General features: G+C 45.8%; 1 protein-coding gene across 4 annotated transcripts in view; it reads right to left on the bottom strand.

Moving 5' to 3' along the window:
• SAMD4A (sterile alpha motif domain containing 4A) overlaps window positions 1-14459 on the bottom strand; it is a 307746-nt gene that overhangs the window by 15451 nt on the left and 277836 nt on the right. For all 4 annotated transcript variants that reach the window (XM_007527373.3, XM_007527372.3, XM_060174936.1 and 1 more), the window contains 3 exons: window positions 9483-9601; window positions 4366-4567; window positions 2472-2598 (listed from right to left, as the gene is read on the bottom strand). In XM_007527373.3, coding sequence (XP_007527435.1) covers window positions 2472-2598; window positions 4366-4567; window positions 9483-9601 — 448 coding nt within the window. The remainder of the gene's footprint in view (window positions 1-2471; window positions 2599-4365; window positions 4568-9482; window positions 9602-14459) is intronic.

Consider the following 14459-nt stretch of genomic DNA (forward strand, 5'->3'; position numbering starts at 1 on the left):
TAGAAGGCAGCATCCGACCTCAGGGGCAGGGAAGCCCTGGAGTCCTGGGCAAAGGTTGCACTGCTCTCTCTCCAACTGAGTAAAGTGCAATAGCTCTGTCCTTGTGCTGTGGCTGTTATGAGAAGCATCGTTAGGGACTTGCTGAACATGGGTTTTTAAAGCCTGGACAAGAGGTTGATTCAGAACACAAAACCCCCATGGTTCCAGAGCTCTGTTATCCAGTTTGCAAAGAACATGAGTTAAAAAGCTGCAGGTCACTAGCAGGACAGCTGAAGATAAACTGCTCAGCTGCTGCCTCCAGGATCCGGGGCTGTGTGTGGGCTGGGAGGGCAAGGCAAGTACCACTTTTTCTTATTTCGGTGTTACTTGATTCTTTGCAACCTGAGCCAACCGCTCAGCACTACTGTTCAGCAGCAGAGGGGAAGGGTGACTGTTGGTAGAGCATTCACATAACTGACCCAAGTGGTCCTCTTACCCGATGGCCCAGCTCTTCTAGCCAGCCTGATCTTCTCAGCTAAGATGGAGAGAAGGTGAGAACAAAGGTACAGGGAGAACAAAGAGGAGAACTGAAGACTTGGAATAAAGCCGCAGGGAGAGAAAACGACTCCAGCAAGAATGAGAGTGACAAGTGTATTAGGATGGCAGGAGTGTGTTGGCTCTGCTAGGGCTCTTGTAAGGCTGCAGTCCAGGACCAAGGTGGGGGTGAGATCCTTATTCCACGGGAACAAGCTCCTCGTGCCCAGGAGGTCTTCAAATCTTGTCCAGATTCTCTTTTACTGAGACTGGGCTGTGTCTAATTCTACATGAAAACAGAGGAAGGGGCTAAAGGAGCCAGGGGAGAAAGTCTTCACTGCCCCCAAAGGTTATCAAGTATTTCTTCCCATGAACAACAACAAGAAAAAAAAAAGCTGCAAGTATCAAAAAGCAGAAAAGTTTTAAGGGACTGGGAAGGTGGTTTAATGACAGAGCACATGCCTTGCATAGATGGGGTCCTGGGTTCGAGTCTAGGCACTGCAATATGATGGACTATAGTGCTCTGGTCTCTCAAAAAAATAAAAATAATTATTTAAAAGTGAGCAAATAAGATGAGTGCTAAAAGCAAGAACCTGAACTGTGTGGAGGGCCCTGCGTTCCTTAACGTACCTCCCCTTATGGGCAGCTCTGTCAGCATCCTCCCCCTGCTCCTCCTGCTCAGTGCTCCCCCACCTCCAGCCTGTCTCCCTTTCACTCCTCCAAGCACATTCCAGTCTGACCCTCCCACCCCAACTCACAGTGTGCGGAATCCCAGTTCCTCCATCTTGGATTCAAAACTGCACCATGGGCCACAGTCATCCCACCTCTCTTGCTGTCTATTCTTTGCTACTTCAGCCTGGACCTTCTGCCCAGCCATGGATGTGGTGAGCCCTTGGGGCTCCTGTGGGACTCAAAAGTGTCACGGCACTAGTGCTCCTCCTGCTGGCCACCATGCCCTTTTTTACCCTCTGTCCCTTGTAGCTCATCTCCATGTCCAAGGAGCTTCCTCAACTATCTCAAGCCACAGTGAGTCTCTCTTCTCCCCCACCCCCGTCTTTCTTCTTAAACAGACATAAGACATGACATGGAGTGTGCCTCTTAGAGCCAGTGTTTGTGTGTGTGTGTTCTTTCTCTTATCTTCCTTCCTCCCTCCCTCCCTTTCTTTCTACCAGAGTACTACTCTGCTCTGGCTTTTAGTGGTGTTGGGGACTGAATCTGGGAGGTGAGAGACACAGACATGAAATCCATTGGCCTAACCATTATGCTGTCTCCCCAGCCAGGAGCAGGGGTTTTCTTAGAGGTGTAGCACTAGTCTGGTGTGCCCACCTAGAGGGTCATCTAGGCAGTTGTGTGGCTACGCATTACTTGTGGATTGTGAGAGGTCACTGTTTGTAGAGAGAAAGGGTTCGAGCCTTTGCTGGATGTGCTTAATTCTGGCTGCTCTGGCTCAGAAGACTTGGTGAAGGTACACTTGCTTTCAAGTGTACCAGGGTTCTCTGCAGGCAAAGAAACACAGCTGGTCCCACAGTCATGTTTGCAAGGCACTTCCAAACTAGGGCCAAGTCTCTTGGCATCCATGCTCATGAGTTTTCTCCTTCTCTGTCTCCTTGTCTACACATCCTCCCACATACACACAACACCCCCCCCCCCATACCACACAGGGAACCCCTTCCTCAAACACCCCTTCCCCATGATCCTTAATTTAATCATTCCAGAAATATGACTGGTAACGAAAATATCCACATTAGATCGTACCAACTCTGGGGCTCTTGGTGCTGGGCTCCCAGCCAACCAACCGCTATTCGTGCTGGCAAGGCACAGTTTAAAAAAGGAAGGGATGCTATCAGCTCAAAAGAATGTGTGGTGACAGTGTAGGCTAAGCACTTTCTGTCAGGGTTCACTGGGGCATCGATTTTGGCATCTTGGTCTCTCCTGTCTATTGGGGCTCTGGAGCCTACCTGGCTGCTGGAACACGAGCATGTTCTGTGGAGAAGTGTGCACAGGCAGTGAGCGGGTCCTCTGCACTGAGCTGTGGGTGCGGCTTGGCATGCTGTTGCTGCCCCCAGGGTTGGCAAACCAGAGGTTCTAGTGGGGAATACAAAAGGGGAACCTGTTAGACCAGACATTCAAGGTTGGGCATGTGGGGGCAGCAGGGCTGCTGGGCAGAACTCAGGAGGCAAATGCCCCTCTCAGCTAACTTTTGGAAAAGGGCTCACAGGCCAGGATACCCACTGGAGTGTTTATGGGGAGGGCTTTAGATTCAACTCCATGTATTTTACTCCACACCTCCTCTGTCCCTGCCTGTCCCCTTATTCAGCCCCACACCTCTCTCAGATCTCTCAGAATGGGCTAAACACCTCTCTCCCCCATTAGATCCAAAAACTTCATTAATTTATTGTATAGAGACAGAGAGGAATTAAGGAAGGAAGGAGATAGAGAGGGAGAGAGACATACACCTGCAGCCCTGCTTCTCCACTTGTGAAGCTTTCCCCCTTCAGGTGGGGACCAGGGGGCTTGAACCCAGGTCTTTGTGCACTGTAATGTGTGCGCTTAACCAGGTGCACCACCACCTGGCCCTGACAGACTATATTTTTAAAACCCTTTTGTCACTTTTTCTTTTCCTATTCCTTTTCTAGGAAATGGGATGGTGGTGGTGGCGGTGGGGAGTTCTATAAATGTTTGCAGCAAAGAGCACAAACTAATTCAAGGCTCTCATTAAATCTTCTTTTTGAGCCTCTTACAATTTACTACAAAGCAAAGGGGAGAAACAAAAGAACTTTTCAGCTGGCAAAGAGCCAGAACCACTAAACTGCCATGTTTTATCATCTTGCAGGTGCCCTGTAGACACAACGATAATGGTCAGAAGGGGGGGGGGGGTCCTCTCTCACACCTCTGCCACTTCCCCTGGGGAGTGTCTCGTCCAGAGCAGTCTCCATCCAGACTGCCAACTCCCTGCCACCACCTAACTTCTTACAACCACCCAGCATCTAAGACCCATGGTGTCTCTCCACTCTGGCTCCAGCCTGCAGGGTCCCACACCAAGGTGAAGACACTGAGCTAGATGGGGTGGGAGAGCGGGGCTAGAGGGGTAAGATGTGGGGCAGAGGCCATCTCTAAATAGCAGAATAAGCAGCTCTGGGCAGCTGGGCCGTGACTGAGAACATCTCTCCCAGGTGGCTTCCTGTGATTTCTCCCCAATCTGGGCCAATGCAAAGGAGTCTCTTTCTATAGAGCAGATTGCTAAGAAAATTTCTCAGCCAGTCTGGCTGATCTGGAATCCATATCTGGAAGGTAGGTGAAGCTGGCTGGGGCAAGTCAAGGGTCAAAGCAAGTAAGAGCTTGCCTGTTTAGGGCCAGACTGTGGTGCATCTGGTTGAGCACACATATTATCATGCTCAAGGACAGGGTTTGAGCCCCTGATCCCACTTGCTGAGGGTAAGCTTCACCAGTGGTCAGTGCTGCTGGTGTCTTTGTCTTTCCATATCTTCCCTTTCCCCCATCAAGTTCTCTACAGTAAATTTAAAATAAGCATCTTAACTTGTGTTTTTCTTTCTTTCTTTCTTTCTTTTTTTTTTTTTTTTTTTTTTGTATTTTTCTTAAAGCCCTTCCTCCCCACCCCAGGTTAAAGGGGCCTAAGGGATAATCTAAGCCCATGAAGCCAAGTGGAGTCACTGCCTTGCCTTGTCACCCAGAAAAAATAGTGCAAACAGCACTGGTTCCCTTGGAGGCATATGACACTGTCTTTCAGTTTAGACCCCTTGCCTGCTCCCCCGCCCCTTGAGTCTTCTGAGTACCTATGTCTCAGGCCCCAAGCTTGGCTGGCCTGCCCTCCTCCCTGGGGCAGAAACAAACCTGTCTTCCTTGTTTCATGATGGTGGGGTTGGCTGCAGTGTTGCGCTGTGCAGAGCTGACAAATCCACTAGTGCCCAGGAGCCCCAGGCGGGCGGAAGGGACGTTCCGAGAGGGTATCTGGTACTGGCGTGGGTTCCGTCTGCCCATGCCGCCACCCATGGAGCTGGCTGTTGGGAGGGAATTGGACTGCCCAAAACCGCGGCTGTGAGGACAGAAGAAGAGATCATCAGCCACCTTAGCCCCTCCACAAGCCCAATGCTGCCAGCAGAGTATGTTGGTCTTTATCAGGAAAGGATTACAATTAAAGGTACACCTAAAGGGGCCGGTCAACAGTGTACCTGGTTTGAGCACATATGTTATTACCATGCACAGGAACCCAGGTTCAAGCCCCTGGTCCTGACCTGCAGAGAAAGCTTCATGAGCAGTGAAACAGGGCTGCATGTATCTCCCCGTCCATCTCCCCTTGCCCTCTCAAATTCTTTCTGTTCTATCAAATAAAAGGGGGGGGGTTTTAGGAGATTCTCATACACTCTCATCGGGTTTTTGCCTAATGAGGTAGGCACTCTTCCCCCTTTTAATAGTTGGGGATTCAAACAGAGATTCAGGACTGCACAAAAGTCACACAGCCCTCTGGGAGGGTAGCTGACCTTTTTCCATCATGAGTGTCAGCCCTGAGCTTGCCTGCTAAAAGGCCATACTGCAAGGAAGGGACAGAGCCAAAGCCAGTGTGCCTTCCTGTACCAGGGTTTGGTTCTGGTGTCTGTGTCTTGGAAGGAGTGGTCTGTCAGCCCCACTGGGAAGTATATTAGACAAAAAGGTATGTAGGTGGCTGTCTGTTGAATCTACACATCATGTGTTTGTGTCAGCTCCTCACATAGTAAAAGTAGGTGAGTGAATGACTGAGCCTCTGCCATCATGAGGTCTGCTTACCTGAGATTCTGACTCCCTAGTGAGCGTAGGGAAAGGAGAATGGAGATGCTGATGTTCGAAAATTCTCTAGAACTAGGACACTGATTGCACAAAGAACCAAAGATGATGTCCTCTTGAACCCTCCCTTCCCAGGGCCCAGCAGAAAGTCTGTTGGGGACCCCAGCACTGCACTCAGGCGCCAGTGCTCCCATTGGTGGGGTGATCTCAGCACTGAAGAACTTGTCCTCTCCAACATGCCTCAGGTTCTGGGAGGGTACCCAGCAGTCAGCAGGGATTCAAGAACCAGCACATTCTTTCCAAGAAGAGTCAGCTTTAGTCATTTACTGGTTTAATCGAGTGCTTTACCTCCAGTGACCACAAGATGGAACAGACTTGCTTTCCCAGCTACACAGAGGAGGTTTGTACTAAGCCTGTGAGGAGACTCCAGGAGACAGGGCTGACGTAGTTTAACCAGTGAGGATGGTGGTAGAGAGGAGGGGAGACAGCAGAGTCATTTCCTGAGATACAGAGGGTGTGTGTTTGTGTGTGTGTGTGTGTGTGTGTGTGTGTGTGTAGAAGGGGCATCTAAACCAATAGCATAGCTGCTTTCAGAAAAGGTTGCAGCCTCCTACTCCTCAGTTTCCATAGGGAGAGGGGGCAGGGAAGAGAATTCCATGTGACTGCAACATTTCTGAGCTTTTGGTTTCCCACTTGAAGGCTTTTGTGACCATGGAAAGAGGTCCAGGCTCTTTTCAGAGGCTCATCTGCATGTTGTCAGTGGGGTACTACAGCTTACAGGCCTTTGTTTATCTCACCTGTGTCCCTCCTTTTTTTTTTTTTTTTTTTCCCTTTCTTCTTTTCTTTCCCCATAGGCCTAATTATTTTGTTTTGGAAGAAGAAATTCAGGCCAGGGGTTCCAAAGGCTATTTCAGGTAACTAAATAGCCCACCTCTGGAAAAAGGATGATTTAATGATTTGAGAAGCTCTGGTAGGTGGAGATGAGGATCAAATGGTGGCTCGTTTTATTTAATTCTTTGTTTTTCAAACTATGGAAAGCCATTCTTCAGTTTTTGGAGTAAAATTTTGGTCACCTGGTAGATGATTCCGTATTCTGCTCAGACTTTTCCCTATTTAGAACAAGTTATTTTGCTCATTTTCTTTTCTGGTTTGAATTTTTAAAGTTATTTCATATGCAAAATGCAGTAGTCAATGAGTAAAGCTAAATGATCTCTACTTAAACTATATTCTCAAAGCAAAACAATACAGGCAGAGTGCTGTTTTGGGACACAGTTACAGGAGAAATGAGGACTCTTAAGGACTCTTAAAAGCCAAGGATGAAGGGAGGGGAGGTGCTATTTCACACCTGAATGAAGACATTACTATGCCTAAGGACCTAGGTTCAAGTCCCCAGCCCTCCCTTGTAGGGGGGAAGCTTTATAAGCAGTGAAGCAGTACTGTACTCTCTCTCCTTATCTGCCCCTTCCTTCTCAATCTCTCTCTCTGCCTCTATCAAAAAACAAATAAAACTTTAAAAATCATGGCTGAGGAGTCTGACTGTAGGATGTAGGGCAGGGTACATTTAGGGGATAGGATGGACAAAGGATAAAGAGGCAGTGGGAAAGAGTGAAAGAGACCACAGCACCAAAGCTTCCCTCAATGTGGTGGCTAGTCGTGTGAATGGTAAAATAGCGTAATATTCAACTGAGCTGTTTTGTTGGCCCAGAATTTGATTTAGTTCATCTTTCTAATGATGATGGTGTCTTGCCCTATGGTGGGCTGGTTATTACAAAGCCAGCCTGGCAGACGGTAGTTACTGCTGACAATTAGAGTGATTTCTGAGGTTACTTAAGACCAAACTTCATGAAACAATTAATGGGAACAAAGTGACACAAGTACGTTTTCATTTCTCATTCTCTGGCTCTGCTTGTCTACACTGCTTTTCCTCTGCCTCCTTAAATCTAATTGACTGGATTTATTACATTGAAATGCATGAAGAGATGGAAAAAATAACATTAATAAAAACTGATTAATTTGGGATTTGTGATAATTCAAACAGGGGCTGAGCTGAAGTTACCTTTATGTTATTGGAAAAACGGGTCTTCAAAGTAAATTAATAGCATAAAAAGATCCCAGAGGTAATACTTCTGAGAATAAATTATTTTTTAGTGCTTAAACAATTTCCAATTGAACATCCACTATTGATTGAATTCATTCTCTTCTAACCAATAAAAAGAGATTTGTTGGGTCTCTAATATGGCAAACCATAGGTTAACCAATTTATGTGCTAGTTAATAAACATATCAGGGAGGTCAAGGTTATTACTTTATCCATTGGGAGCAGGCAACTCTGATGCAAATTAAGGACCAAGCTGGGCAGAAAGTAGGGTGGGGCTGACTCTTGGGAGAAGCAGAGGTTTGAGAAGTCCTATTTTCATCATTAGCCTTTGAATTTCTTCGTCTTGCAGCTTGTATCCTGAAGGCATGGTGTTGCATGAGGGTACTAGAGAGTATTTCTTGGAAGAAATATAGTTAAACTTAAAGGAAGAGCCTATGAAGTGGGCAGCCCCTATGGGAAGAAGCTGAAGAGCGAGTCTTGCTTCTCCTTTGGGTCTTCAGAAATTATTAGGCTGCACCAGAGAGGGCAACCCTAGAATCTTGTGTCTGAAGATAGGAGATGAAGTGTGGTCTCCTCCATGCATCAGCTGGAGACTGTGAGCACTGCCTGGCATTCATGCTGGTTAAAAGCACTGACTCTGGCTTGCCTGGTCCAAATTCTGGATGCCACTGAAGAGCCTACTGACTCCTTGTAAATCAGGGTTAATAATAGCATCTTTGCCTCATCTAGTTGTTGCAAGGATTAAACGTATTAATATTCTTAAAGTGCTTGGATACCACATAGTAAGTGCTAAATGTTTAATAAATAATGGTGTCATGGTAATGGCAATGGTAACACTCCAACTTTTACACTGGTCTTTAAATGGCTTTTTGCAAATTCCAACTGGATTTACCTCCCTTAAATGCTGAAGACTTGCTTATGCAAATAAATGCAAAAATAACAACAGATAGCTCCTATATATGCACTGAGGAGTGGAATCAGACCTTGCTAGGTGCAAGTGAAAAAATTAGTTGTTTGCCCACTTATGTTTAAAAATGTAAACCCACACACTGATTTTTCAGACTCTGCATCATTATTTCCTGTCTTCTGCCAAAGCTCCATATCATTGTTCATGGCTTAACCCATCCCCGTAATTCCTCCTGCAGATTGCCACTGTAATACACCTTTAATATGCAAATAGATTCCTCAATTTAAAACTAGATTAAGGTGATGGGCTATAAAGTACACAGAGGCTTATTTTTAACTGCATACAAGAAGCTGAAGTACTATGAAAAATCAAGAATGGTACTGTTCCACTCTTAGATTGCAGCTTAGACCAAAATAGACTAGCATTGGGCTCTTCACCCTGCCACCAACTATAATTAGCTTGTCTGCAGCTAGAAAGGAGAAAAAAATTACACTACCACTTAGGTGCTGACAGAATAACCCACTTTGTCTTTTCAGGGCCCCCTTTTTCATGGATAAACCACCAAGTGTTTTGCTGGCATCCACTAAATGACACCCACTCCCTCTGTCCCCCTTGATGCCCATCTGGGCTAACACTACTATTTGACAATTCAAAGTGGAATTCTGAAAGATCTCATTCAGCTCTCCCTCTGGGAGTGCTTCCACTCTGTATTCCACCCCCACCCCTGCCCTGTCCCTGGCCTCACTGGTTTAAAGAATAGTATCTGAGGGGCCAAGCGGTAGTGCATGGGGTTAAGCGCACATGGCACAAAGCGCAAGGACCAGCTCAAAGATCCCGGTTCAAGTCCCGGCTCCCCACCTTCAGGGGGGTCGCTTCATAAGTGGTGAAGCAGGTCTGTAAGTGTCTATCTTTCTCTCCCCCTCTCTGTCTTCCCCATCTCTCTCGATTTCTCTCTGTCCTACTCAACAACAATGACAGCAGTAAGAACAATAATAACAACAACAATAAACAACAAGGCCAACAAAAAGGAAGGGGAAAAAAAAAGAATAGTATCTGGAACTCATCACAGAACCCTGGTGAACAGAATGATGCCCAGCCCTGTCTCTGTTCCTGCCCCAGGAACCCAGGTGGGCACTGAGGCACTGGGGAGCCACTGTGTATCACAAAGAATGAAACTCCAACGTACTTTCTTTGCTGTCGATATCCTGATATGTCTAGAAGGGTTTTCCGAGGGAAAGACCGAAAGAGCTTCTGCACCTGCTGTTTCCATGACAACAATCTTTTTTTCTGTGTCTCTGTAAATGCCTGCAAAAACAAATAGGACTTTTTAATGGGTGACTCAGCCTGACATTAGGAGAGTCATCTAATTAATATGGGGAAATATTGAAGTCTTTGCAGTCGCCTTTTCTTCACCTGTTTCGAAACTGGTCCAAATAGCAGTTTTTCACTGGGGAGCTATCTGTACTGAAAATTAAGTTATTTGACTTGGAGGTGCCTGGGAAGGTTTATGCATTATGATTTTTGATAATCCTTGGTTACATTTCTGGTACGTCTATCCCCACCCACCTCTTCCTTCTAACTGTACTCGGTATTCTATTTATTAAGGAAGAATGAATTGCAAAATTGAATACTCTGGCTTTTGCAGTCCCCTTCCCCCCGTATTTTCATAGTCAATGGAATGGATAAGCCATTCTAAAAATCAATCTGCTTGATGAGTGTGGTTACCATGAAGTAGTCTCATGGCTTCACAAAGTGGGGTAGAGGGGCTGGGGAGATAGCTGAGCACTAGAGCACAGGACTTGTACACATGAAGTCCCTGATTTGATCGCCAAGCCACATGCCTCTTTTTATCTCATAAAAATAACAATATATCTTCAAAGAAAATGGAGTAAGGGGTTGGCTGGTGGTGTACCTGGTTGAACACACACATTATAATGTATAAGGACCCAGGTTCAAGTCTCCAGTCCCCAGCTGTGGGGGAGGGAGGGGGGACCTCACTGGTGGTGAAGCAGTGCTGCAAGCATCACTCTCTCTCCCTTCCCTTCTCAATTTCTCTCTATGCTATCAAATAAATAATAATAATAAAAGAAAATGGAGTATAGTTGCCCCATAGTCTACAAAAACCTGTTACTTAGAATAACAAGATGATTTGAATACTTCCTGACTATTTCCTATAGAGGTAACATTCTTTTTTTTTTAAATCTTTTTTTTATATTTATTTTATTTATTTATTCCCTTTTGTTGCCCTTGTTTTATTGTTGTAGTTATTATTATTGTTGTTGTTGTTGTTGGATAGGACAGAGAGAAATGGAGAGAGGGAGGGGAAGACAGAGAGGAGGAGAGAAAGATAGACACCTGCAGACCTGCTTCACCGCCTGTGAAGCGACTCCCCTGCAGGTGGGGAGCCGGGGTTCAAACCGGGATCCTTATGCCGGTCCTTGTGCTTTGCGCCACCTGCGCTTAGCCCGCTGCACTACAGCCCGACTCCCAGAGGTAACATTCTTTATTATTATTTTTGTTACCAGGGTTACCACTGCTTGCTCCTGGAGCATTTGTCCTATTTTTTTGTTTGTTTTTTGCTAGAGCAAAGCTCAACTCTGGCTCCACCCAAGTACTAACCAGGCCCAACCTTGCTTAGCTTCCGAGATCAGATGAGATTGGGTGTGTTCAGGGTGGTATGGCCGTAGACTCAACTCTGGCTTCTGGTGGTGCAAGGGACTGCATTTGAAACTTAGGAGCGTTAGGCATAAGAGTATCTTTGCATAACCATAATGCTATCTCCCCACCCCTTAATATAGTCTTTGCTATGACAGATAGAAATTAAGAGGAGAGGGAGTCGGGCTGTAGCACAGCGGGTTAATCGCAGGTGGCGGCGCAAAGCACAAGGACCGGCATAAGGATCCCAGTTTGAACCCCGGCTCCCCACCTGTAGGGGAGTCGCTTCACAGGTGGTGAAGCAGGTCTGCAGGTGTCTATCTTTCTCTCCTCCTCTCTGTCTTCCCCTCCTCTCTCCATTTCTCTCTGTCCTATCCAACAATGACAACAACAATAATAACTACAACAATAAAACAACAAGGGCAACAAAAGGGAATAAATAAAATAAATATTTAAAAAATATATAATAAATAAATAAATAAGAAATTAAGAGGAGAGGAGGGAGATACGGAATAAGAGAGACACCTGCAGTACTTGCTTTACCAATTGTGAAACCTCCCCCTGCATGTGGGAACTGGGGGCTAAAACTTGGGTTCTTAGAGCGTGGTGACATTCTTTATATATTTTTTAAAAATGTTTTATTTATTATTTTACTACTGTTACATTCTAGATAGAGACAAAGAGACAGAAAGTAAAAGAGACCACAGCACTGATGCCTCCTTCAATGCAGTTTGGGCTGGGTTCGAGCCTGGGTTAAACACATGGCAAAGCAGCGTACTACCCAAGTGAGTTGTTTTGCTGGTCCCAGGTAACTAACACAAAGAAAAAGATGATAACTTAATTTTCACCTGATGAGCTTTCTCATCTTTAAGGACCTGAACACAGGAAAGCTATGTGAGCAAAACACACATACACACACACACACACACACACACACACACACACACACACACACACAATTTATAACCCCTACCTTCCTGGATGACCTTAGACTCAAATCACAGAGTTACCTACAGGGGGACTCAGTGCCCCATAAGACAAAGAGCTGCATTGTGGATGGTCTAAGGATTGTCTCTAAGCTAAAAAGTATCATTTTCCTCCAGGGACCCTCCATCTATTGATGATGCTCGGTGAGAGCTTTAACTGCAGGCAAACCTCTGAAAATTGCAAAGGCTCTTAGTATTTCTATCAGACAAAGTGATAGGCAGATCCTGCTTTTGACTGAATTATTCCAGCAAAAGCTTAAGTGAGGGCACAAAATGCAGGTGTGCTGATCAACGTGATTTGGAAAGGTGAGTCTACAGGATCTGAGGAAGGTTCTGGATGTATATGGGCAGGGCTTGAGTCCTCCATACCCCCCCATGTTAAGTTCCTCTACTTGATTTTTAGTGCCTTCTAAAAACTGAGCATAATACATCCATTCCACAAAGAGAGATTGTAAGGATTAAATGAGGTACCATATGAAAAGCACTTAGAATATTTAAGAGCATAGCTTGTTCAGTGTCTCACAGATGCTCCAGCCACATGCTGTTTGTTTTCAGAGCACAGACTAGCCCTTATATTCAATATTCCACATTTTCCTCTAGCCCCAGAAAATGACTTCAATGATTGAGCTCATCTGGAAGCAACCTGAAAGACAAGTTTCCAAGTGACAGAGGAGTAAAGGCTTCACTTTTTAGATGATTCCAAGGAGTCTGCTTCACATGTGGCATTATGAAGGGAATCCAACAATATGGAAATACTTATACTCCCTACCCCCAGTCAGCGGTCAGCTCATTCACTCAGCAGAAGTGTGTGTGTGTGTGGGGGGGGGTGGGAGTGGGGGGCAATCAGGCTCATTTATTTCCAAGTCACAAGTGGAGCCGGGTCTTCTCAGTCTTGGAGGCTGCTACACTGAGGCAAGAAGAGATGCTAGGCTGGCTCTCCATGATCTGAAGGTTGGTTGGTTCCTGTATCTGTCTGCAAATGAGGTTTGCTGTGCTTCCCACCCCTCATACCCCCACGGGCTATGGGATGAAATTGTTAGTATGGGAGTCGGGCTGTAACGCAGTGGGTTAAGCGCAGGTGGTGCAAAGCACAAGGACTGGCGTAAGGATCCCGGTTCGAGCCCTGGCTCCCCACCTGCAGGGGAGTCGCTTCACAGGTGGTGACACAGGTCTGCAGGTGTCTATCTTTCTTTCCCCCTCGGTCTTCCCCCTCCTCTCTCCATTTTCTCTCTTCTTATCCAACAACGACAACATAATAACTACAACAATAAAACAAGGGCAACAAAAGGGAATAAATACTTTTTAAAAAAAAAAAGAAATTGCTAACATCACCTCAGCCTCTTCCACAGGCAACTCTGAATTGGGATTTAGTAAATTCCTTTGGGATTGGAGAGGAAGGAAGATTTCACTATTTTGATTACCTAGATGCAGCCAGTAAAGTCACTTTTAAATCCCTTGTCCCTGTCAGGCCCAGACCAATAAATCTGTCCAGAGGAAGAAGTCTCATGTGTGTCCTCTAGCTTGTGAGTCTGGTTTAAAGGAAGATCACAGAGCAGGCAACAGTTCATCTTCCCAAAACCTCCTCAACAGGGCAAGGAGGCAAAAAGCCTGGGGTTATAATTCAGGAGATAAAGTGACTAGTCCCAGAAGTAAAATTCAGAACTGTCCTGTCCTTCCTTTTACTATTCTAAGGAGGATTTCTTTTTTCCCCAGGTAGGACAGAAGGTGTCTTGGCTTAGTCCACATCTTCTTTCATGGGGTTAGACCAGCACCAGGCTGTGAAAGATAGTCCTATCTCTGTAAGTCCAGGATACCATTCAATCAGGACAGAAATGACACCTCAGTCAGGGCTCACAGGCAGGATGTGTTCTACCCATGAAGAGAAGCCCAAAGCTGTGGAAAAGTAATCAGGCCTGGTCTCCTCTTTCTCTCACTAAAATAATAAAGTCTTGAATAACATTTTCCCTTCCAAAGCAGAGTACAGGCCTCTCCACCCTGACATGAACTGACAAGCAGACGTGAGCTCTTTTTTGCTCAGTATTACCCTTGATGAGATGTTCTATCTACCAGAACCGCTTGCCAGCAGATGAGTCTGCAAGGCGCCATCTTTGCATTCATTCACTTAGGGATATGAAGGGAAGAAAAGGCACCAGAAACAGAAGGGAAATACAGGATGTTGAGAGTGGCATATACAGAGTGAGGTAGGAAAGCGAGAAGTATTCCACTGAATCCTAGTGAGGGCAGACCAATGAGGAAACAGACACCTCACTCAACAGAGGTAGCTGGAAGGTCATTTGTCCTCCTAAATTTAAAGGCTCAATGTGAAAGTGGGCATGGGTGAGGAAGCATGGCTGTGTGCTTCAGAAGTTTAAATGCTCCCTCATTGGGAGAATATACACATTAGCATGTGCAAGGATCTAGGTTCAAGACCCCAGCCCCCACCTGTAGGTGGAAGCTTCACAAGTAGTAAAGCAGTGCTTTGGATCTGTATTTTTTAAATTAACTTTATTTATTTATTGGAT

The sequence above is a fragment of the Erinaceus europaeus genome, chromosome 16 (assembly GCF_950295315.1).
Source record: "Erinaceus europaeus chromosome 16, mEriEur2.1, whole genome shotgun sequence".
Taxonomy (NCBI): Eukaryota; Metazoa; Chordata; class Mammalia; order Eulipotyphla; family Erinaceidae; genus Erinaceus; species Erinaceus europaeus.